Source organism: Periplaneta americana, chromosome 12, assembly GCF_040183065.1.
Source record: "Periplaneta americana isolate PAMFEO1 chromosome 12, P.americana_PAMFEO1_priV1, whole genome shotgun sequence".
Taxonomy (NCBI): Eukaryota; Metazoa; Arthropoda; class Insecta; order Blattodea; family Blattidae; genus Periplaneta; species Periplaneta americana.
The window spans coordinates 1,225,211-1,251,680 of NC_091128.1; the positions used below are offsets into that span (position 1 = coordinate 1,225,211).

General features: G+C 37.3%; 1 protein-coding gene across 1 annotated transcript in view; it reads left to right on the forward strand.

Annotated features, from left to right (window-relative positions):
* LOC138711280 (uncharacterized) overlaps positions 1–26,470 on the forward strand; it is a 50,398-nt gene that overhangs the window by 14,024 nt on the left and 9,904 nt on the right. Inside the window, exons 9-15 of the mRNA XM_069842710.1 lie at positions 902–1,099; positions 11,960–12,150; positions 14,163–15,173; positions 17,613–17,779; positions 21,249–21,644; positions 21,820–21,935; positions 25,363–25,530. Coding sequence (XP_069698811.1) covers positions 902–1,099; positions 11,960–12,150; positions 14,163–15,173; positions 17,613–17,779; positions 21,249–21,644; positions 21,820–21,935; positions 25,363–25,530 — 2,247 coding nt within the window. The remainder of the gene's footprint in view (positions 1–901; positions 1,100–11,959; positions 12,151–14,162; positions 15,174–17,612; positions 17,780–21,248; positions 21,645–21,819; positions 21,936–25,362; positions 25,531–26,470) is intronic.

Sequence of the window (26,470 nt, forward strand, 5' to 3'; positions counted from 1 at the left end):
GACTATATTTAAATACAATAGGCTAGTGCCGCCCATTTTTTCACAGTCGAAAACACTGGAGCGGTTTCTCTGTCTGCTTTAATTTCTATTGGACTCATTCCTCTTTTACGAAATATTTAATGACAGCACGAAATTCGATTTTTCCATCTGTTTGGCGCAGTAACTTCAAAATTAAACTACACAAAATGTAATCAACAAAAAATTATGATGTTTGATGCTTGAACTAGTGTAAAATGGCCGCTAACAATGGCGGCATTGTTGACATGTTTTAAATACCATCTATGTGTCAGACCACGAAGTTTTCAAAAGTACCTCGTAATTTTGGCGGTGAAGTCTAGAATGAAGCCAGCATAAATATAGTGTAGACAGTGTGTTAGATTAGAAGAAATATAAATTAATTTAAATATGTAATAGTAAAGGTCCTAGCCAGCCTGCATAATAGGTCAAGAGAATAACAATTATTAACAGATACGTACTGTTGACGTTGACGAAGGTAGGAGTCCATCCAAACTATAGCATTATCAGAAAGATGCAGTGCCTTACTTTAGCAATAATTAATAAGTGCTGAAATGAGTAAAGGGTAAAAAGTGTATCGGAATATGCTCCGCCGTGCAGAAGGGAGAGGTAGAAAGCATACCCGTCAGCAGTCATGGATGTACGCAAGTGCATCTCTTATCCGCGGGTAAGAGACGCTAGCCCGAGGGTGCACTGTGCTGATGACCGCTGATCTGTAGTGTTGAAGGCCTTGGAGTATCCTAACACCACTTATTCGGTATGGGGACGTGCACTCCGTCACACTTCGTGTGGAATGGGTTCAGGGTGAACATCAAGCATCATTAGAATCAGGAGAGAGTGGCAGATGGCTTCGATCTGAAGTATCAAAGGCATTCTCACATTTCAGCTACAGGAAGCTGCACGAAGTCGGCTTGCAAGTCCGCGAGAACTTGAGATTCTATCACGGGAAGCCGAAGTGTGAGAACTCCGGGTCGAACTTCATGAGTGTGGGGATCGTGGACTTCTACCCGGCACTGCTGGTCGTCACGTACGGAGTTCTGCTTTCGATCACCGTGCTGATGTTGGAGATCTTCGTGCACAAGCGGTAAGAAACAAGGCATTCACCATTAGGACATGTTTTGAGGAAATAAGAATTTGTTCTGCATGATATGTGGAATGAAAGAAAAGAAAAGAAAAATCTTTATAGGCCTACTAGGGCATTCGATAAGTAATGGCAACAAAGCTGTAAATCAACGCTCCTAGCGGTGACCATTGAAATCTTGTACTACGTAATAGAGCAGCAATTGTTTCATAAATATGCAATATTGAAAGTTTCGAAGTAGCCATATTTTTTAAATACAGTGGCTATTTCTGATTTGTAGTAAACGATACAGCCCTGAAGGTACGACTGGACGTGTTTCCAGACAGTAGGCTACCCGCACTGCAGTTTTATTAAGTGGGTTCAATAACATTGAATACGATAACTAATGATCTTATTGCTTCTCCTCTCTTATGCGGCAAGCTTTATATACGACTTGATAAGGAGAAAATGAAAGATATTTCGCTGCATCCCTTTCTGGCGAACTCCAGGAACTCGCATTCATGTTCACTCCTTCTGTCATTCCAGTCTGTCACGATTCAGTGGAGCTTCATGTATTGAAAAAATACGCAGACTCAACAGAAAGCAGGAAGGAGTCGCCCAGTAAGGACAGCAGGTCCCTGCTTCAAGACTGCCTCGCTCTTGTGCACTACTATGCACTCTTATTTTAGGTCCATGCTAATCTTTCCTCCATTTTAAATATATGTCCACGAATTCCTTTTTCCACTCCCTTTTTGTTATAGTAATAATAGTAATAATAATAGTAGTAATGGTTTTATTTTATTTTATTACTGTTACTCCAAGTTAAGTGTATTCTTCTCTTGGTCACAAGATTACTCTATTGTTACTAATGTTCCTATTTCTCCTTGTGGTTCTACCGAATACCATTCAATTCAATTTCAAAATGTGTTCTGCCCAAAGGTAGGTCTTTCACTACAAATCCAGCTTTCCCCAATCTGTCCTATTTTCTGCCTTCCTCTTTGTCTCGGCATATGATCCATATATCCATATATGTCGTCTATCATCTGATATCTTCTTCTCCCGTTCATCATTCCTTCCAGTGCATCCTTCAGAACGCAGTTCCTCCAATTTGATTTTGTAATTTATGATTCTCAGATATATATCAATGTTCTTCTGTTAACCATATGCTTGATACATACCCTCAATTTTTTATAGTTGCTCCTGCTTCAAGATGTAGGCTACCTTTTTAATAGGACACCTGTACATGTCCTGCGGATAACTGTAGAATCGCCATTTGGATTTTCGAATTATCTTTTTGATTGTGTTCCAAAAACGTCCTAATATTTCAATGATGTGTGCTAAAGATTTCCAGAAAACGGGAGTGCTACCCTTGCACATTACCAGTAGGTTACTCTGTTTATCACTTGGGCATAGAAATTCCAAAGTGCGGGCGAAAATCTTGAAGGTACCAATCACTCTTCTTGTGCTTCTTGCTAGGCAGCGTGTTGCATACAGAATTCAACCGGAGAAATTTATATGTTTACAGAGGGGTTGTAGACAAGCAATTTGATTGCCGACGAAAAATAGGTTACATGATTGAGAGTTATCAGTTGTTAAAGTAGTTTATAATAATTGTTACTCATAATCCAGTATTAAAATGAAATGGGAGTATGGGATTGTATGAAAAAATATTAGGGATTGGATGAAGCCCAACTGTTAAGAACTAATCAACTGAGTTTTCAAACTTCGGCTGTTACAGAATCTGTAAAATTGCCGGCAAATAATGGGACAGTACGCCACTGCACTGTTTTTTGTTTCTCCCTAATTCATTTTTGTTATTGTATCTATTTTAGAAGAGATTTACTTCGGCATGAAGCCGTGGTGTAACGGACAACGCCTCAGATCTCTGACCTAATGGTAATACGTTCGAATCCCACCGCGGTACTTTTTTAATCCCACTGCCTCTTCTTTTATTGATGCCATTTGTGAATTATTTGTTCTCTGAACCACCGAAATATGTAGCCGTAATTATTTATTATGTTTTCGGCAAAGTTTACTGTACAGTCCTAGTCTCTGGTTCATTACAGTTCACATGATATCAAGTCCGTCATATTGGAGTTCAGTTGCGTATCTGTTAGAAACGGGCAAAGATGACGAGTTCATGCCCATATTGTGTTCTGTGCTAATGTGTTATTTTCTTGCATTTGTCTCATTTTCATGTTCAAGTTGTATGAAATTTGTAACTTGTCCAGAGTAATGAATATGCATTTCTCAAATTACATTCTTTTTTCATCCTTCGAAACAATTTATTGTCAATATTACGTACTACGTCACAAAATAACTAGAGCTGGGTTTTTAATGTTAGTTTAAAGCAGGGATGTCACAGCGCCTGCAATACGTGCTCATACTACAAGCAATACAAATCCAAGGTTCACTTTTCAGCGAGATGAAGTACAATCACCGCTCTCTTGGAAATGTTGTGCGGGTTCTTGAGAGCAGCAGTGCAGGCGCTTTGACATGCCTGGCTTAAAGTTCCATACCTTGAGTTGAAAAAGTACTGCTGAAATTTGAACTTTCGACCTGATCCTCTACAGTGTTTACCGTTTGTGCCACAGAGACATAGCAATATTGTATGCGACACATTTCCAAATGTACCGTTATACCAGGTGCAGGTTCAGTGAGTGGCGTACTGGCCTAAAAATATTGCACGCCATTATGTATTTAATACAAGTTTGAACCTGCAAACCCCTACTCCCCTATCTCAAAATACTTACGTAGGACCCCTTCACAACTCCTGAAATTTCTTTCGTTGAATTCTGAAACAGGGGTAGCTCAGTCGGAAGAGCGTTCGCACGGTAAGCGAGATCGATACCCGGCCCCGGAACAATTTTTCCTTGAAATTATTCAAACCTGCTTTACAGGGAGCTACTACCTGAAAGCCAGATTTGTATAATACATTCGTTACTGTGATACGTTAACAGAAAGCCACAATTTAAGTCACACAGTATTGTGTGCACTCACAGTTGAGTTCTGGCGTCTTGTCAGCTCACTTTAGTTGTGTGGATACAAAGGAAAAATTGTGACGGTGTCGTGTATGGTTCCTGGTGTAGCTCAGTCGGAAGAGCGTTCGCGCGCTAAGTGAAGGGTCCCGGGATCGATACCCGGCCCCGGAACAATTTTGCCTTGCAATTATTCATCATGTATAGGCTATTGTTCAGATATATGCAACAAGTTCTTGGATGTCACCATAACAATTGCCTGCTACTTGGTTCAAAGTATCTTCCGATGGAACAGAAGGCGACGAATGACGTTATCATGTAGGAAAGGTTCATGAAGTCCAGATTCACTGCGTGACGCCAAATACTTAACCAAAAATAAATAGAAATCTTTACTATACTATTTGGAACATTATTTCCGTTCTCGTTGTCGTTTCCGTTCCCGGTTTATTGTGAACCAGCTTTAAGATGAATTGTGGAGTTAAATCAGAGTTCACACTTTGTGCTGGATTTTTAAATGTTGGCATATACAGTAACTTGTACACGTGATATAATATTTTCTAAGAGTAAAGATTTACTCAAACATAATTCCATTTGCTATGTTTGTTCAGTTTGTAATAATTGAGAAGGTATTTCATTATTTAGATAGCTAACAAAATGGACGAGCTGGTAGGTATATCAGCATTGTTGCACGTAACAGTGTTGGACGAAAAAATGTGGACAAGATGTCTTTGGACACAAAAAGTGGGCGAAATAATAGTGGACGAAACGTGTTGGATGGAACGCCCTCGAAGAGCGTGTGGCACCAGACATTTCCCTTACAAGAAACGAACCAGAGGCCAGTGGATCAGCGTCGGCAACACTGCAGGAGAGTATATCCGTTACATGCAACTCTACGCAATGCATGTAAAAGTGTACCTGGACTATACACAAAGATAATAGCAAATTCTGTTCTTGAAAACCACTTCTCACTATGTGCAGCATTGCATAATTAGACTACTATGTTACATAGAAACGTGTGTGATATTTAAGAATGAGTAGAGCAGACTACTGGATTATCTGCAAACACTACAGCATTGCATTAGATGATTGGCTCAGATTATATCGTTACATTAGATAATTTGCTTACAATTATTAAAATATTAGATCATATAATTGGAACAGATCAAATTATTAGATGCGATTATTTATAGATTAGATAATTGGATCACTTTGTATTTTTAGATTAAATTATTAGCTTACAGTAAAATAGACAATTGGATCACGTTTTAGATGACAGTATATCCTTCTATTAATAAATCATTAGATTAAATGATTAGATCGCACTACATTATTACAGTAGTAGCTTATGAGATTCTATAATTGGATCATATGATATTACATTAAAGTATTTGCTTACAATGTAACTTACTATAATATTAGATTAGATGGTTGGATCACATTATATCATTACATTATTATTTTCTTATATTATACTGTTAGATTATATAGTTATACAGTTTCAGGTTTCTCAATGTTTAATGGTGATATATATATATATATATATATATATATATATATATATATATATATATATATATCACAGATAAATATCTAAATTATCTCATTATTATTATTATTATTATTATTATTATTATTATTATTATTATTATTATTATTATTATAACTATTTCTTACCAATGTTTATTATTGTCACACTAACATCACTTATCCAACTTTTATGATTTACTTTCTATGGTCTAGATATTAATGTAATAACTATGTAACTAATTGTATTCAATTAGAATTAGAGTCTGGCTGGGCGGAAGAGAAGACCTACTGGCCTTAGCTCTGAGAGATTAAATAAATAAATAAATTATTATTATTATTATTATTATTATTATTATTATTATATAATGATTCATATTATATTGTATTAGGTTATTTGCTTACATTAGATTATTTTATTTGGTTGTTTCCTTATGCTCTTATTTTATTATAGATTTCCTATCGTAGAAATGATGATTATGGCAGGAGTGAATGTTTGTCGCACGAACGATAGTTTCCAATCTGTTCTTATTTTTTTATTTAATTACCAAACTTCCTTTAGCATACAGTTTTAATTCTGTTTCCCTTCTTGTATTTTTCTAAGGTTCCACACATTCTTGCAATTCTGCTGTTTTTATGAATATTTATATTTTATAGATAGGTGACATCACATCTCAAGTATTGAAAGTGAGATAAGTTATCCGATCAATGATTGAATTTGCTGTTTGTGTTTTTTACCTGACTGAATGTCAGCTCCTGAAAGCTGTTATGTTGGTCTTTTTAACAGGCATATTGAAATTTATAGTTTTTAGCTATCCAGTAACACTTATGAACCATTCTCTGAATATCGTTTTCTTAGGTTGCCGTCAACACCACGTACTCTGCAAAAGCTACATTTTTATTTTATGTCCAGTTCGTGAAGTATTCCTTCGTCACTGATATAATTTTTCCACTCAAGTAAGAAGGCGTCTGAGTAGCCTAAATGTTAAATACGAAAGGCGACAACGAGCTAAACTTCAATTCTTTTTTTAGCATTTTCTGGAAAGAAAATCTGAATTGCCTGGGCATGTGGGGTCTCTGCAATTCACTGTATATTTTCCTACTCCTAATTGTTTTGTGGAAAAGGTAAGACTATAATGGGTATGACGCACCCAACAACTGTAAAAATTAAATTGCTGCAATACTGGGAAGCAAGAAGGCAAATGGAAGAACTCCAATACGACTAGCATAACAACCAGCCAACATCCTTAGGTGAAGACACGGAGAAGGGCAGTTTTTATCTTATGAAGACTTAAAACGTATATTTAAACCAAGAAATTGAAAAAAGTACACAAACATACAAAAATGCAAAGTTATGTGAATGGCATATTCAATTCTTCAAATTAATTTTATCCTATAAAAAACAAAGAAAAGCAAACTGAAAGTTTTCTAGTTTCTATAAAATTCCACATGCTTTGGATTTGCGGTGTTGCTGCATTTCACTGTACTTATTGCCGCTGTGAGATGTACACTGATTGTGAGCACTGAAGTGTGGGATTTCTACACCACCTGAATATTACAACCACATGAAAAATGAATTTGAGAAAAATTGTGACTTGTGAAATTTTTGCATTTCAAGATTAATTTTCCTTCTTAATGGTAGGGGCGTTTTTTTCCAACATATATTGAGTAAATGAAGGAACCTTAATTAAAAAATAAATTCTCCATATTTCAAAAGATTATTATTATTATTACTATTATTATTTAAACACTTTTTACTTTAGAAAGTCCTACATTTGACGGAACTAATAATAGAGCCCTACTAATGTAATTTATTAACTCCATTACAAATTGCCGTCCATGTATTTGTGAATTGAATTTTAGCCTTAAAATGAGATAACTGTAACAACACATCATGGTAAAGGTAGGTCGTTTGTGTATGACGGATACTTTACTGTAAATATATGTACAGTCCATTAAGGAGCTTAATGAAGCCTATGTCAAGGTTAGGTTAGGTTGTAACGAGGTTTGTACTTCTGTAATGGCTTGAACAACGAAAAATGAAAATATTACACACATTTATAAAATTCTCAAGATATTGAACAGTTCTAGGAATGGTTCTGACGAGACTTAAGCAAATAAGGAAGGCGTTCCGGTTCCTTAATGTCTTATCAATACGTCATCCATTATTGTTTTCTTCCCCCTCATTAAATAACAAACAAATATCATGTTGCTCCTGTAAATAGGTTACAATATCTTTCCTGGTTTAGTGCCTGAAATCTTGCAGCTCTGTTACGAAAACGCCAGGAAAGATATTCCAGTCAACTAAACATTGTGCCGATATATAGACGTTACTAAGTTACTTCAACGTTCAAGTATGGGAATATTCGCGGCGGCAATTCCGAGCACGTCAAGCAGGCCTGTCTCGCAGGTAACCCGACCCAGGGCAGGTTCGACACTATATGAGTTCTAATAAGCCATACTCTGCATCCAGCTAATAATATGAACTTCCTTCTCTGAATTGCACACAGAAGGCATTTTTTTACAACCCCAAAATTGAACACATCTCACTTCGTTCATACATTCTACAGTTCAGGTATAATTGTTGTAACTAATTATTTCGCATGAATTCTCATAACAAGGCTGTTAACTCGTTGTTGATATAGGCACTTAGCCTATGACCTCCCTTGTACGACACGTTCAGTCGTAAGTAATGCGTTTATACTAATCCTTGAACAATGGACATTCTATTACTTGACCAAGTGTCGGCCATTGGCTTTTGAAACACTGAAAGTAGAAATAGTTCTGCATAATTGATTTCTCCTAGTAACAACATTTGGAAGGATATTGTTGGAGTATATTTCTAGCAAATACTTGTAGTCATTTTATATTTTTGTTTTAAATTAGTATTTTTTTTTTGTTAAATATTATAGGTCTGTTTTATGTATAATTCCCGGATAGATTTGCTCATGGAATTTGAATATAAAATCGATGTTGTGGCATAGAAGAAATCTCTGTGCACAGACAGGCATGCTACAGATGTGTGTTAGGCCGGTCGTATCGTGGGGAAAATGACAGTAAACGATGCCAGGCACTACAGGATCAGAGTTCAAGAGCATGTTAGTAATTTTACATGGCTGTACTGTTTTAACACTTCATGTTTATTTTAAAGACTCCACAATGTATAATGAGGCTATGCGCAACATCATTTATATTATTAACATTATTTTATAAAATCTCCCTGTTTCCCTCATTGTATTGTAATGGGAACATTATTTATTTTGCTCCTTAAGTAAGTCACAGTTCTTTGTTTCGATAAGTTTTTAAGTGACAGAAAAGAATTAAAATGGCCATCATCGACTCATTTACTCACTAATCTAGCTAAGTATTTTAAGTCATCTTATCCTTACAGTTTTAGTTGTGTTTAGTAGCAAACGCGGCCAGCAAAATAATTTCCCTTTCAAAGTGCTTCCACAAAACCAGTGGCGTATGCAGAATTTTGTCAAGGGAAAGGGTCATTATCAAAATTATTTACAATTTACATTATCCGTATTTTAAAGTTTGTGTATCATTATTATTATTATTATTATTATTATTATTATTATTATTATTATTATTATTATTATTATTATTATTTTTATCATTATTATTATTATTATTATTATTATTATTATTATTATTATTATTATTCTATAAGTCAATATGACATTTCGTATATTGTAAAAATTTGTAACACCATTTAGTTACGAACGGAATTCTGTTTCGAAGGTGATTTATATTAGTGGTTTATCACGATATTCGAACCAGTAGTGCTGTTAAATAAAAGGGGAAAACTCAAAACAAAAGATGCGACCACTAATCTTTCAAGAAGGAGCGTTCCTTTGGTCGAGCAGTGCGGGTTGCAGGAATCACGAACAACAATGAAGATAATTCTATACAGGTAGTAATTTATCTGAGGAAAATGTTAGGCCTACATTTTATAACAGATTTATAATTTAATGTGTCTATTTATTGTACGCAGTGCAACAAATCACAAATGTGTCATTGCTTTCGATTTGAACTAAATCGTCATTGCACGTTTCTGATGTCACATGAAGGTCCACTAACATTCACTAATGACACTTTTTGATGGGTAACATTTCCGAATATTGAACTAATCTGTATGAAATATGAACGACATCAGTTGAACAGTTTGAGAAGCCACTGTAAACAGACGGAATGCCTACTTGACTGTGTTGTACTAGAGCCGCCGCTTCTCAGGTTTTAAGAATTAGCCTGATTGCACACCTGCAGGTTACATGCCTCGAAGCTAGACCACTGGTTTCTTACATGAAAAAAAAAATGTTGGTAGCTAATCGTACCATTACCCACATTGTCATACTGGCATCATCAATGACAGTTGATTCAGCAATAAATCTGTACACTACGGATTATATCGTGTCCTGTCCGCACACCGTTGAATGATCTTGACAAACTCCATTACGAACGTTCTCTCTGCTCCAAGCACATACAGTGTTTCATATAAGAATTCGGCACGCTGTTGAATGAACTTACCGACTGCAGTTAGATTTGTTCATCTCTATTGCTTGCTATAGCCAAGAGATTGAGATAGTATTGGTGATAAAAACAAAGCTGAATGGAATTTACGGGGGTGGGACATTATGGCCCAGCCTGGGACCTGTTACGATCTATTGCGCAAACCTTCAAGCCAGGTGCATTCCAAAACCACAACGGCTGTCTACACTAAGGTTTGCTGCATATCCAGGTTTCGAACAGGAAACCCCCCCCCCCTCGTCCCTAGCCCAGCCCCCTTCGTGCATCGACTACGCTACCTAGACTGGTCTGCCTGCTCTCAAAGGATGTTTCTACATTGAGGACATCCGAAAACAACTGATACTGTCATACGAAGGAATAAGAGAAGTACGGAGCGATTTGTACATTGAGAACAACCAATACTGCCATCTACAGAAGCGTACGCATCAGTGTTGTAGTGTTGATGTTGGTAAAGGAAAGTCTTTCAAACTTGTCGGTTTTATTTTAGGCATCCTATCTGAAACAGCAATGTAATGTCACAGTCTACTATATACAGTCGCGAAGCTCAATATGTAGTAAAAATGCAAACATGGGTAGTTGCCCATCACTAGGATCGCTACTATCGCCTCATCATCGCAGATCTCTCTCCTAGCAGCCGACAAAATATGTTACACTTTCGCTGTCGTGTTCTTTTGGAAAAAATTAACACCTTCCTTCCATTATTGAAATATTAAATGCATAAAGTTAATTTATTATTTTAATGAAGTATATTAAATTCCACCATAAACTCGAAGATACCTGCAAGAAATAAGTTAATATAATTTTTGTTTGTGCAAAACGAGCTGAAATTTACTATAATAGCTTCACTCATTCAAGATTATAGCGATAATTAACTATGAAACCAATAAATATTAATTTGCATTTCCCTTTACAACAATAATAATGGAAATATGAATTAATGGAGTAACTTACGTGTACCGGTACTTGTAGTGTAGGCTTACGTAGTTAAAGTGGGATGAGGTTAAGCAATAATAATCACACCAGAATTGGAAATAAAACGTGATCAATAAATTTTATTGTAACAGACTTTTTCTACGTCTCTAGTAAAGCAACAAATAAAAATAACAACAAAATTAACAGCTATAATTAAAAACATATCCTTTGAAGAAAAAAGTAGGCCTAAGCAATAATAATCCCACAAGGATTGAAAATAAAACGTGATCAATAAATTTCATTAAAACAAACTTAATTTTTCTACGTCTTTAACAAAACAACATATAAAAAACAATAACAAAATTAATAGATACAATTAAAAATATATCCTCTGAAAATAAAAGTAGACCTAACCTTTATTTCCCTGGAAATTTAGCAGCCTAAGTGACAGAACTTTAACCGGTATCTAATGTCCTTTCGGTTAGACTGAAACATTTCATTGTGAAATTTAAGGATATAATGTATTCTAACAGTCACAAAGAACTTCAAATTAACAGTTTTGTTTCTGCACAGTTTCTGAATCTTTCGGAAAAAGGATAACTCTGGCCTCTTTCTCTTACTGTTGCTACAATTTATAGCACTACAAAGTCTCCTCCTTGTCCCATATTATTATTCCAATTATTATATTTTAGCCATTAACATTTTCATTATAACCAATAACGAACATTTCACAAGTATCAATGTGAAATATGCAACGAGCTAGCACTCGATAGAAATACGACACAGTCCAAAGTCGATCATGGACAGTCTATTGTTTCTAGTTGCTAACCGCTTAGAGCGCTTTATCACGAGATTTGCAAAAAAACACCTCAAGCTTCGCGACTGTATATAGTAGACTGTGGTAATGTTCTATTGTGTGTGGCATCACTTTTTCCAGTCAAGTAATCCGTTTGTGTTCTCTGCAGTCCAAGTCGCTCGTCCTGCATGCAGCAGCATGGCTTCTCGTTCTCCAAGCCGGATGTGACAGCAGAGACTCCAGGACATTAGCTTTCATCGAAGACGCTCTGGAGTTCCAGTCTCTGGTTGCGCCAAGAACTGCCGTCACTGCATTCCTCTGCTGGGACCGCGGTAAGATCGCAGCTCTAGATTGATTTCAATTTTCAGAGAGAATAATGTTAGCCTATATGAAAGCAGTTTTATGGCTACAGAGAATTCTTTGCGCTCCGCTCTGCTGGGAAAGCGAGCGCGTGGTCTTGGTCAGTAAGAGAAGAAAATAAATGTGATAGCTGCTCTAGAGGTAGGCACTGAAACACAAAGTTGAACAGTGCGGAAATAATTTTGTTACTAGAAATTATTTTTCGTTCGAATTATTTCGTCCAATTTGACTGTCTGGCATCTCGAGGGCAGGATCCAGGATGGATCTAGGTATTGCGTGTCCTATATGTGGATTGTCTCTTCAGATAAAATGACAATTGAACGTTATTTTCTACAAGATTGGACACCTTTAGTAGTTTTGATCCCAGAGTCTGTGTCCTTGTTTTGGGATTTATCCAAGTCCCGACCCGAATGAAGTCATTGAACTGAGACTGTGCAAGAGCGACTTCGTTCTTATTTAGTCCGGGTTCAGGCTCAGTGTCTTGCTGCACTGACAGATACGAGGCAAAGTAACCTCCAAGCTACGTGTTCGCTGCGCCGACAAGCTTTAAACCCTTCTATTGTGACAAATCGTTTTACTTGGCAAATACAATTTTAAATGTAGCTTTCACTGTACTTCCATAGTAAGCACAGCACTGTACATTCATCTAAAATTATTGCTTAATAAGTGAATTATATACCAGTATTAAACAATATGTGCATTACATTAATAAAATATTTTCCACAGTGTGTCTCGAAAACGGTGAGTGATAGACAAATTTGATTTTAAAATTTGGATGTAGATCTATGAAAATAACCCAACATATTAACCGGGATACAGACCAGTGTTATTATTAATGACGATGATTACCACAAAGAAGACGATGATTGTGATGACAACTACTATTATTAAGATTCCGACAATAACGATAACTCGATCCTGGTAATGAAGGCGTTGACTGCTCCTTGAGTGAAATTGTGATACAACCTACTGGCGATTCTATTAAGGGAACCCGTATGTTAAAATTGACCAAAATATGCATTTTTAGATTTTTACTTAATATTATTCCTTATTCAATTCTGAACAGATTGATATATACATTATTAGCGGTAGGACCTTTTTGAATGTCTTTTTATGACTTTAAATGGCTGAGTGTGCGTGGGTATTTAAATGCATGCTAGCGTCACGCCCACTTCTGTAGTTCGTTCGACTGCAGGCTGTTTCTATCATTATTTTCTCCTTGAATTCATGTAAGAAGAAGAAGAAAACATGTACAAGACGAAAATTGTGTTGGCTACTCTGTTCTAGCACAGATTAGCCAACAGTGCTTTGCTTGTTACAGTTGTGAGAGTGAATTAGCACGTGGCTTTGTTTATTGTGATTTTGTGGTGTTGTGAATATAGTTCATAGTGCTCTTATTGTGTAAATATGTCTAGAAGAAAGAGTTTTAATAAAGGGAAAAAACGTAAGTTCCGTGGCAATCAATATACAAATACAAACAGTGTTAGTTGTACCCCTAGCATTGAGGTTAGGGCAGAGAAAAACAATGAACCTACACCTAGCTCATCCAAGAAAAAACTTGTTTATTTGGAGAATGAGAATATAACAGGTACTGAAGGTCAAAATGTGTCATCATCTAGTAATAATAATATTATTATAGATTTAGGTATACTATCTGACTTCATAAAACAGCATGTGAAATGCAAATACTGCAATAGTGAAGACTGTGTGGAAATGTTTGAAAACATTAGTTCCAGGAAGGGATTGGCAACAAAAATAAATTTACATTGCAGTAATTGTGAAAGTGTAAAGTCCACAATGACATCTGCAATGAACAGAAATAGGCTGTACAATGTAAATACAAGACTTGTGTATGGTATGCGAAGCATTGGTAAGGGCAGACACGCTGCACAAACATTTTGTGCTATTATGAATCTTCCTCCTCCACCTGCTAGGTTTGACAGAGAAGTTTTCTTTATAAATGAATCCCTCTCTGAAATTGCAGAAGCCTCAATGAGAAAAGCTGCAATGGAAACTGTGGAGTTGAATGGTAACAACAGAGACATATGTGGGGCTTTCGATGGCAGTTGGCAAAAGCGGGGGCATACGTCACTAAATGGTGTTGTCACTGCAACATCATTACTCACGGGCAAGGTGTTGGCAGTGGAAATATTGACTAAATATTGTCAGACATGTTCACAGGGAAAGGGAACTGTACATAAATGTACAAAAAACTATAAAGGTTATAGTGGAGGAATGGAGGTGCAAGGTGCAGTGAACATTTTTAGGCAGTCTGAGGATTCTCTGAATATTCGGTATGTGCAATATCTTGGTGATGGTGACAGCAAGGGTTTCAAAAAGGTACAAGAAGACAAACCCTATGGGGAGGGGGTAGAAATTGAAAAACTTGAATGCATAGGCCACGTTCACAAGAGAATGGGAGCACGACTGGGAAGACTCAAGAAGGAGCTAAAGGGGATAAAACTGGATGATGGCAAGACACTCGCTGGAGCGGGTCGTTTGACCAATACAGAAATTGATCTCTTTCAGACCTACTATGGCTTAGCCATTAGAAGGAACACAGGGAATGTGGAAGAAATGAGGAAGAGTGTATGGGCTACATACTTCCATAAAATTTCAACCAACGAGAAACCATACCATCAACTCTGTCCCAAAGGTCTGGATTCGTGGTGCGGTTATAATAAGGCACAAGCTCAAAATAAAGTATATGATCACAGACATTCCCTACCAGAAGCTGTCATGTTGAAGGTAAAGCCAATATTCAGAGATCTTGCTGACAAGAAGCTGTTAGAGAAATGTACACACGGCTGCACCCAAAACCCCAATGAAAGTTTCAACAACTGCATATGGGAAAGATTGCCAAAGACAGTGTTTGTGGGCCTGAATGTCCTCAAGACTGGTGTCCTGGATGCTGTTATCACTTTCAATGATGGCAGTAGCAGCAGAAAGAAAGTTCTGGAGTTGATGGGCATAAAACCAGGATTGAATATGGAACGTGCGCTATGTGCCATCGATGTCCGAAGAGAAAAAAGAAGCTGAGAAAGCGATGCAAACCCAGTCAAAAGAGCATAGGACTGCAAAGAGGAACCAGAAAAGAAGACGAGAAGAGGAAGAAAAGGAGAAGGAAGATGATTACAATCCAGGGATGCATTGAAACTACAGTAATTGTAAGTTTGAACTTTATCCACTGTTTTCTCAAAACTACATTTTTTATACTTTAGGTACACTTTTCTAAAAAACTATTGCAGCTATCAGTCTGAAATTGGAACAGTGCTTTATTATTGTATTAGTAACTGTTTGCTACCACAATTACTGTTCTAACATTATTAGTTCCATTACCAGTCACACAGGATTGATTGTTTTTCTATGTAAATTAATTATAAAAAATGAAATTGATTTAAATAATGTTAGAAATAAGTCAGCATTCTAGCAGAGGTAGTAAATTATAGCCAAAAGCATTATTACTAGGCCTCCAAAGTTTCAAGTCTCTAGGCTTAATACATTCTTTGAAAAGTGTACCTATCAAATTGATTATGTATAATTAATTAGCATAATTTACATCTGAATTATTCCAAAACTACTATGTCGATTTATATGCAATTATAAATTATGTTTTCTCCTACTTTTAAGAACGAGTGTTCAAAATTTTATCTCATTATATGCAAAAACAGCCTAGTTACTTAAAAATATGTAAATGCATGAAAATCTAAAATTTTAACATACGGGTTCCCTTAAGGAGGTAATAATTAAATATTTTGTAAGTTCTTGATATGAGAATATTTTCGCCACAACATTACTTTTTAAACATGACCTGGAAAATTGAAGCATTGAAACTAAATTCATTCATTCATTTATTCATTCATTTATTTCATTCCATAGATCTTACATGAGCAATGAAGCTTTAAGATGTGGAACAAGTCAAAATTTTACAATATTACAATTACAGTTTTTACAAATTTTTATAGTTATACAATTTAGTAATTTTCTACAATTTTTACAATTTTGTGCAAATTTTTTACAATATTTTGGCGATATGTAGTGAGATGAGGTCCGAGGATTCGCCAAAATATTACCCGGCATTTGCCTTTTGGTTGGGGAAAACCTCGGAAAAACCCAACCAGGTAATCAAATCAATGTGGTTGATGCCGAGGACTCGCCATAGACCATTACTACGAGTATGTCATAATTCGACAGTCACTGTCGCTTCTTCGTAAAGAATGACTGGGAACATTCAATTCAATTCAATTCAATTTATTTGGCCATTAGACATAGAGTTTTAGGCTTCGTCAGAATACATTGAAAAAAGACATATAAATACATTTACAAAAACACTAATAACAGAAACAGTAAAATTTAAGTAATACAATGAAAACATGAAATAAATTTAACTTTTTAATTGAAGAAAATTAACTAAATTGCAATTAAAACTTATTTATTAAAATACAATGTCATACAAATTTGTGTTAAAAAACTCAGCAACAGAATAAAAGGGATTATTTAATAACCAATTGTAAAATATAGTTTTGAAACTATTGATTGGTAATTTATAATATTGACTTGGAAGCTTATTATATAATTTCATCCCCATAATTAAAAAGTTTGTGTTGCTCTTGTGTAATCTACAGTATGGAATATTAATTTGTTCACTATTTCTAATTTCATGATCATGTATATTGGCCACTAATGAGTAATTGTCGATATTTTGTCGAGTGTAAAGTACTAGATCATATATATACAAATTTATGATTGTTAAAATCCGTGATTGTCTGAAAAGTGGCCGACAATGTTCCAGATAATTTGATTTACATAAAATTCTAATGGCCTTCTTTTGTAAAATCAAGACGCTTCCAATTTTGGTTCCATTTCCCCAGAAAATTAGGGCATATCGAATTATCGACTGAAAGAAAGAAAAGTAGGCACATCTTAAATAATTTTGAGAAATGCAAGTAGATAATTTCTTTAGCAAATATAAAACTCTTGATAGCTTTGTGCATATGTACTCGATGTGCTTATCCCATGTTAAACTGGAGTCTATAAAAAGTCCCAGGAATTTTGTGTAGTTGAGTTTGTTGTCCTTATTTATTAGATAGTTTAGGCTGAAAGTTAAGTTGATGGTTTTTTCTTGATTAAGCAAGAAGCCATTAGATTCAAACCATAAAGCCATCTGTGATAGAGTGTCGTTGTTGAGAGCATGTAATTGATTTAGAGCAGAGGAAGAACATAGGGAAGTAGTGTCATCTGCATACATAATTGTTATTGCTGTAATGAATTCTGGAAGATCATTTATTGCTATTAAAAATAATAGGGGACCAATTGTGTAACTGTGATCAAATTGTAATATAAGATATCTGTTCGTGCCTTTTAATACTTCAAAGATTTGTGAATGACCGTGGAATCGAGGTCTGCCTATTTACATCTCCGATCTCGGCTGCAGGCAGCGTCCGCCTGCTGTACCGTCGCCTGGGAGAGAGACGCCGCATGATGTCGGTGGTCGAGACGACTGGAGACGCTAGCAAGCAGCTGCGAGCGACGGACGACCACCAGCATGTCACGTTCCTCCTGGACGTCAACTGCGAGGGAGCGAGCTTCGTACTCCAGCAGGTGCGAGCTTGCATCCCTGACCACTTTAACAAGTTACATAAGCATACATGGCTTTGTATTGTGGACAGTTTCGTTTTACTGAGCGACAAAGGCAAGGGCTATTAATAACTGTAGACACTTTTGTGGAACTATGACTACGTATTATTATTATTATTATTATTATTATTATTATTATTATTATTATTATTATTATTAATTTTCATACAAAACTTGGCCGCAAAAGAAAAGCAGGAATGTAACGCGTTGCCAGTGTGCCTCACTTTATTGTATGCAAGTCTAGGGCTGTAGGACTGATAGGGAAATATTCAGTCATTTTTTCTATAACCTTCACTAAAGTGGGCGGTGGTTATCCGTTCGTTTGACTTGTAGTTTGACATTCATAACAATGGGTCCCACCACTATCACACATCGTGCTGTACAGCACAGCGCACCGAGTTCAGCTCCCGGTCGCACTTCTTGCGTACATTTTTTTATCGAGTGCGATGTCAGTCTAGACAGCCCGACGCTACGTTGTCATAACTCAACCGGCTATCTACATTTCTTGAGAATATATTCTCTGTAGAATTTTGGGCTCACTAATTGTTTTCCGTAATTTTCTTTAATGTATCACTTTGCAGCTTGTATTCGGCAGATAATGGAGAAAAAATGGGAGTATAAGGGTACAGTACATCAGTTATTCATAGATTTCAAAAAGGCTTATGACTCGGTTAAGAGGGAAGTATTATATGATATTCTTATTGAATTTGGTATTCCCAAGAAACTAGTTCGATTAATTAAAATGTGTCTCAGTGAAACATACAGCAGAGTCCGTATAGGTCAGTTTCTATCTGATGCTTTTCCAATTCACTGCGGGCTAAAGCAGGGAGATGCACTATCACCTTTACTTTTTAACTTCGCTTTAGAATATGCCATTAGGAAAGTTCAGGATAACAGGCAGGGTTTGGAATTGAACGGGCTACATCAGCTTCTTGTCTATGCAGATGACGTGAATATGTTAGGAGAAAATACACAAACGGTTAGGGAAAACACGGAAATTTTACTTGAAGCAAGTAAAGCGATCGGTTTGGAAGTAAATCCCGAAAAGACAAAGTATATGATTATGTCTCGTGACGGGAATATTGTACGAAATGGAAATATAAATATTGGAGATTTATCCTTCGAAGAGGTGGAAAAATTCAAATATCTTGGAGCAACAGTAACAAATATAAATGACACTCGGGAGGAAATTAAACGCAGAATAAATATGGGAAATGCGTGTTATTATTCGGTTGAGAAGCTCTTATCATCCAGTCTGCTGTCCAAAAATCTGAAAGTTAGAATATATAAAACAGTTATATTACCGGTTCTTCTATATGGCTGTGAAACTTGGACTCTCACTCTGAGAGAGGAACATAGGTTAAGGGTTTTTGAGAATAAGGTGCTTAGGAAAATATTTGGGGCTAAGCGGGATGAAGTTACAGGAGAATGGAGAAAGTTACACAACACAGAACTGCACGCATTGTATTCTTCACCTGACATAATTAGGAACTTGAAATCCAGACGTTTGAGATGGGCAGGGCATGTAGCACGTATGGGCGAATCCAGAAATGCATATAGAGTGTTAGTTGGGAGACCGGAGGGAAAAAGACCTTTAGGGAGGCCGAGACGTAGATGGGAGGATAATATTAAAATGGATTTGAGGGAGGTGGGGTATGATGATAGAGACTGGCTTAATCTTGCACAGGATAGGGACCGCTGGCGGGCTTATGTGAGGGCGGCAATGAACCTTCGGGTTCCTTAAAAGCCATTTGTAAGTAAGTAAGTATCACTTTGCAGCGCTCTGAGCGGCACATATTCAATATTTTTGCCGTCCCAGCCCATGCAGCCTAATGATAAGCGCGGAAGATATTTTGATCTATAAATGTGTAGTAAATAGTTACGTACGATGAAATTGACTTCTATGACTAGAATTGAATTCTGTGAATAACTGATGAAATACATTTTATCTTCAACAAAAATAGATGAAATTAAAAAATAAAGATTGCAAAATTATTGTCTCCCCCCTTCAATGTCAATTAAATTTTCTTTCTATTCGCTCCGTGCATGAATTGCCGACATCGGCCCATGTTGAAATGGTTTCATTTGTGCTTGCTTTGCAGAAATACAGGGACATCATTTTATTTTTACTTGCATTTTTATTGTACCTGCATTTCTGAATGTACTTCACTCTCACCCCTTCACTAATGTCCTTGCTCCCGTCAGACACACAAACTTACGGCCGCTGTTGCATTCGAAGTCTTCAAGCAGTGAAGTAAACACTGCAGTGTATAGTGTGTTTCATGAATATGATTGCGTTTCCCATAGAAGAAAGAACCTATATTAATAATATCGTACTAAAAAATTATATTCAAGAAAAGATAAATTCAATTTCAGAGAATATGCTTCAAAATGTTTTTAATAATATGCGTACTGAATTGAAGCCTGCATTGTAATGAACGGCAACCATTTTCAGCAACTTGTTTAAAAATTCAGATTAGCTTTTTTTGAATTGAGGTGGCTAGAAGCAAAGGAATGCTAGTGACATTTGTAATAACATGAGTTAAGTGCATCCAGTGTAAGCAAAAGTATCTAAAATTTTAGTGGCAAAGGGATATTTTAATCGCATCACACATTAAAATTTAAATAAAAAATTTCACCGATTTTACGAAAGCTTAAATATTTAAACCCCATTTTTTCAAAAGTAACTTAAGTGCACATACAGCCCTTTACTTATAACCCCCTCAATTTAAATGCACTCTCTATATTGTATGTTAACACCAACAATTAATATGCTAAATAAAGTAGACATTACATAACGAACATAGCCGCCTGAAATGTTGAGTTTTTTTTTTTTTTAATGTTAGTACTCTACTGTATTTTGATAAATTCCGTAAAAGTGATGATCAAACTGAAAATCGTAATATCGTATTTCCCTACAACATAAATGGATAGACTACTTTTCTCTCCTCCTATACCTAGTAAAATGATTTGTTTACATATTGCACTAGTAACATCAAACTCCTGGAATGGAAGGGGGAAACAGTGTTTCCGAGTATAGCCAGGTTGATGTTAAAAATGTTGGTAAAAATAAAGTGATGTCCCTGTATATATGTTCTATATATATATATATATATATATATATATATATATATATATATATATATAAAATCGTGGCGCTACAATCCGTGAAGAGCCTAGACTGACCAGCCGCCTGCTGGCCTCACGCCCACATGCCGAAGCAGAGGTGAACGATCATACAACCAGAATGGAGTTATCATAAGGTTAGCGCGATGATCCCCCCCCCCCCCGCCGTTATAGCTGGGATTTGCAATCGGATTTCGCTACCTATCGTAGCTCTCCAAGTGCATCACGATGCTGGGTGGGTCCCATACACTGGCCGAAATAAAATAAAATAATCCCTAGCAAATTCGTCACTATTTTCCATTTGCAGGCCCATTTTATGAAGTTACTGAGCGGGTGGATCAGATGGTTACTTCTCGATGTTGTTCAGATGGAACTCGACAGCACTGAAATGAAGGGGAAGTACGGGCAGCAAACGTCACCAAGAAATAACAGCTGCCAACGTGACGAACTGCTTTCTCCTGAAATTAGTAACGTGCTGCAGCAATTGAACGTGCACCCGGCGTCCGACGTCACCGTGGGCAAACAGCTGTGTGGGGGGAAATTTGTGCTGGTGGAGGCGTACAAACACGCGCCCCAAGACCAGCTGGTGCAAACTGTGGTCGGTGAGTGGGGGCCGGCCCGTGGCGTGCGGGCGACGGCAGCCCTCGTGAGGTTCACCAGGAGGACCAACCTGCAGAGAGCCCTCTTGAGGGCGGCTATGGTGGTGAGTCGTCCACACGAATCAGGCATTTGTGTTCATTCTAGTGGCATGAAATTGTTCAAGCCATCCAGTCTTGTTTTCAAGAATTTTGAGACTGATGACGTGTAGCGCGGAGAGAACTGGAATAGAAGCCGCATGGAGTGCAGTCGCGCAATAATCTACCTCTAAATATTTGCAGGTGACGAACAACGACAGCCTGCGTCACCTGAGGGACACTGCCGACAGACACGTGGACACCATCACGAAGGTGAACTACAACCTGCTCCACCACGTGGCAGCCATCATGAACGCCAGGTAGACTATGTGTAAATTATAGTAAAGAGAAAGTGTGTGATGCTGTAACGTTGTACTTTCAAAAAGCTTCAGCACCCCAGAGTCATTGAGATATTCTGTGTCTGTCTGTGTGCACAACGACTTTCCCAAACCATTTTATGCTTACTGAATTCCTGAGAATCAGTACGACAACAAATTAAGCACATGAAATATAATCGCTTCCGGTCTTCATATTTACTTTAAAAAATAAAAGACAAGATTTTTGTTCATTTTAAATCAGGTCTAGCGATTTTTTTATTTCTTTTTATAGAGCTATTTTAAAGGACATTGTGCAGCCGGCATGTTCGAAAGTCCTTCGTGCCAGAGAAATGTATTATTATTCTTATCATTGTTATTAGTGTTATTATTAGGCTATTATTGTCACTGTTACTGTTATTACTGTTATTAGGCTTACTTACATAGGCCTAACTGTGTCCATAAGAAAACTTCTCATCCAGTGTTTTAAGATGTAGAGTTGCCTACTTATAAACGCACTTTAGCAATAACGGAAGTGTGATTGAGAAATTTTTCACTTGGCAGTATAAGTATGTAGATTGTGTTGCAAATTAAAGAATTTTCCTCTTTTCTACCGTTTTGAACGTTCTCCGCACGACCAACTAACAGACGAAGTCGCTCGTCTCGCTCGAGTCTGACGCCTTAGAAGTGCAGCACCTCCGATTCCGCTATGAAGCGTACAGCAGAGATAATAATATTTTGGCCATGGAAACAGGCTCATGTGGTCCTCTTCTCAAACCCAGCAAAGATAAGACGAATCCAGTAAACTGTAGGCCTTTTTGTCTTCACAGTTACCTTAGCTAACTCTACAGACACCACGCGGAAGTGGTTGACCCCAAATCAGGAATGAACTCTGGCCATTACACTATGCTTCAAGTGCTGCGGATGACGGAAGATGCAGAACTGGGCGAGCTTTAGACAGTATGGACCGAGGGACTCCTGGTGAAGTTGCTATATCTGGGAGTACTAGATGGATTGGTATATGTCTTCTTTCAACCTGTGTAGAGGGCGTACATTCAAGACTCATATAGAAAACTGGGTTTGCTCCACGCCTCGCCTAATTCCAGCAGGAATCCCATATTTCATCTCCTGTTACTTAACGCGCGAACATTAATATTCTCTTACACAGACGGAGTTAACTGCATAATATGATCCTGCCATATGGGTAGGCTATGTGAAAAACCACTAGATTAGCATCACGTAGGTTGCCGACGATCTTGGACCACCTTCAACTATGGGTTCGCGATTTGAGGATCAAGATCAATGTTGATAGGTACCAGACCCAGATCTTTTCATCAGTGGCGTAGCATGAAATTCTGGGCAGGGGAAGCTAACTCAAGTTGTCTTTCATGTATGAGGAAACGTATTGCAAAAATATAGTCTTAAAATAAATAGTAGTCAATGTCAAGTCAGCAGTCTGAAGATTGGTTGGAACCTCATAAGTAACACCAATAACGCATCACCTCAGGTGGTAGTAAAATATGACTTCATGGTTTACACATATCTCTAACAAATAGACACATACAGTACGCGTAATTTAACATTAGCTCACTCCCTGTCATATTTAGAAAAACCACAATATTAACGGTCAGTAGATACAGTGTTAGTAAAATTACATCAATCAACGTTAAAAACCACCGGCGTAGCTCTGTCGGCTAAGGTGCTTGCCTGCCGAACCGGTGTTGCGTTCGGGCGCGGGTTCGATTCCCGCTTGGGCTGATTACCTGACTGGGTTTCTTCCGAGGTTTTTCCCAAACGTAAGGCAAATGCCAGGTAATCTATGGCGAATACTCGGCCCCATCTCGCCAAATACCATCTTGCTATCACCAATCCCATCGACGCTAAATAACCTCGTAGTTGATACAGCGTCGTTAAATAACCAAGTAAAAAAAATCAACGTTAAAATCTTTATCAGAAGATTATTTTTGACTACATAAATTAGTGTCAGGAACTGTTATTTCACTGATTATTTATTATTTCAGCCACAGTGCACACTAACACTTCAACTGAACACAACTCACGAAAAGGATAACTCGGAAGCTAATCCTTTCCAATGCTAAAGCTAGCTTCTTGCAACCAGGGTAGTTTAGTTAGAAAGGGATGGAAAATCTGCGGGGTGGGTTACACAGAAGAATGTATGAAAGAAACCAGTCTGTGGAGGGGATTGGAAGCTGGTGTGTGCAGGCTTCATGTTTACTGCTGCATCACAAATCATCCTGAGCTGCCGCATCACAACATTTAAGGCGTACATATAAATTGTACTAAAATTAATAAATAATTTTGTTCTTAAACTGCAGTTTATTATGGAGTTATTAACTGGGGAAGCTGAGCTTTTTAGCTTACATTGACGCTACGCCACTGCTTTTCATTCAGATTTGAAAGCCACACCACCCACACTATTCTGACAACAGGTGCCGTGGATGAACAAAATTAAATTAATGGACTCACTAGAGTCGTGTTCCGTGATCACATCCTAGACACTGGAAAGGAATTATGGTTAAACTCCATCTCATCCCCGAGGTCTTGAGGGTAGGACTTGTCGTCCTGACATATGCTGTGCACGCACTGGTCCAGAATCAGACAATTCGAATTATAACCAAACTCCCCCGGGTTGCTCCGAGGCTGAAGTTCCGATTGTTCACGGGGCTGTACGACTGAATCCCAACCTCTCACTTCTGTACGAGTATAATGCTGGAAGCGGCAAGAAATGTTCTCCACCACTGCTGCTGACGTCACACTGCCGCATCCGTGACTTGTATTGTGTAAGCTCTCAGCTGTTTAATACTCTGCTATGAAAAGAGGAACGGTATTTTTCGTGATTTGGACATAAATTATAGTGAATGTAGTGTGATTAACTAAAGCAAGAATGAACTTGCATGGTTGCGACTCGGCAGTGTGACGTCACACGCATCGCCAATATCCGCGTTTAGAGGTATGTTGCTTGATAATCATTAGTCGTAGTGAGGTGTAGTTTGTGTGTATGTTGTTTATAATATCTCATCTCAGAATGTGATTTTTAGTTCAGTATTCCTTCAACATGTCATTTATATTCAAATGTAATAATATTACATCATTGTTACACCTGTGGAGTAACGGTCAGCGCGTCTGGCCGCGAAACCAGGTGGCCCGGGTTCAAATCCCGGTCGGGGCAAGTTCCTGGTTGAGGTTTTTTCCGTGTTTTTTCCTCAACCCAATATGAGCAAATGCTGGGTAACTTTCGGTGCTGGGCCCCGGACTCATTTCACCGGCATTATCACCTTCATATCATTCAGACGCTAAATAACCTAGATGTCGTAAAATAACCCAATAAAAAAATACATCATTGTTAATAATATTACGTGAATGTATTATTGCTGTTCAAGTGTGCTATGGCAGCTTGTTTTTCTTCAACTAGCGTGCAGATTGCCATAGTGAACTCGTGGGGTTACGACATCAACGGCTCTTGGGACGGGATGGCCGGGTACTTGCAGAGAGGGGAAGCCGACGTGGGAGCTACCGCCTTGTTCATCACCAGGAGCAGAATTCCTGTCATGGTCTTCATTTCTCCTACGACAAAAACAGGGTAAGCGTCCATTTTGTAAATCCAATATTTTCCAAGTCAAGCGTTAGATAGATCTGCTGCAGTCTCCATGTAGAAATCTGACACCGCAAATAATTCATTGGAAGTAGGCTAAATCTCATTCAGCTAAAGCAGCATGTGCGATATTCCCACAATGTCTGTAAGTTTAAATATCTGCATCTGGCATCTCATTCTTATTCCTAAACTAGCCGTACCCGTGCGCTCCGCTGCACCCGTTAGAAATAAATATAAAGTAATTACATAATTAAAATAGGACGTTTGATCCAGGGAACATTCGTGTTTGATAGAAGGATAAATCGTTTAATATGTTACTTAATTTAAATTGTATTTAAATAATTAAAATGCGATCATTTTGGTCCAGAGACACTCATTGGTGCAATGACAATTCCTTTAACATGTTTCTTATTTGTTATTACATGCAACCATAGTTTAATGAAGATTGACATATCATTTATTTTACTTGCTATATGTCTCCATTGAATTATGGTAATAACTTAATTTTAACCCTTGTTTTCTATGTATTCAGTAAATGGCGCTTGGCCCACTATGGTTCTGAACCCTAAATAGTGATACAGCATATATAGTGATATGTAATTATATATCTTTCTTTCGAAAATGTAAGAATTCACGATCTCCTATGTACCATTGCCATGGAATGAATAAATGTGTTTTTTTCCCCTACTCATAAATTTTATATTTTGCACATAGGAGTTACTGCAGGAACAACAACGCCATAATGTGAGGCGGCGGTGAAAATATATTATATTGTTATTTTAAAAGTCTTGTATATCCTTAAATATCAGTCCCATCAAAATGTTGCATGGAATAAAACTTATCGAAAATCATTTTTAAAGAACCTTTTGTTATGTAACATTTTTCACAAAAATCAATAATAAGCGAGATATTTCGATTTATTTAATTC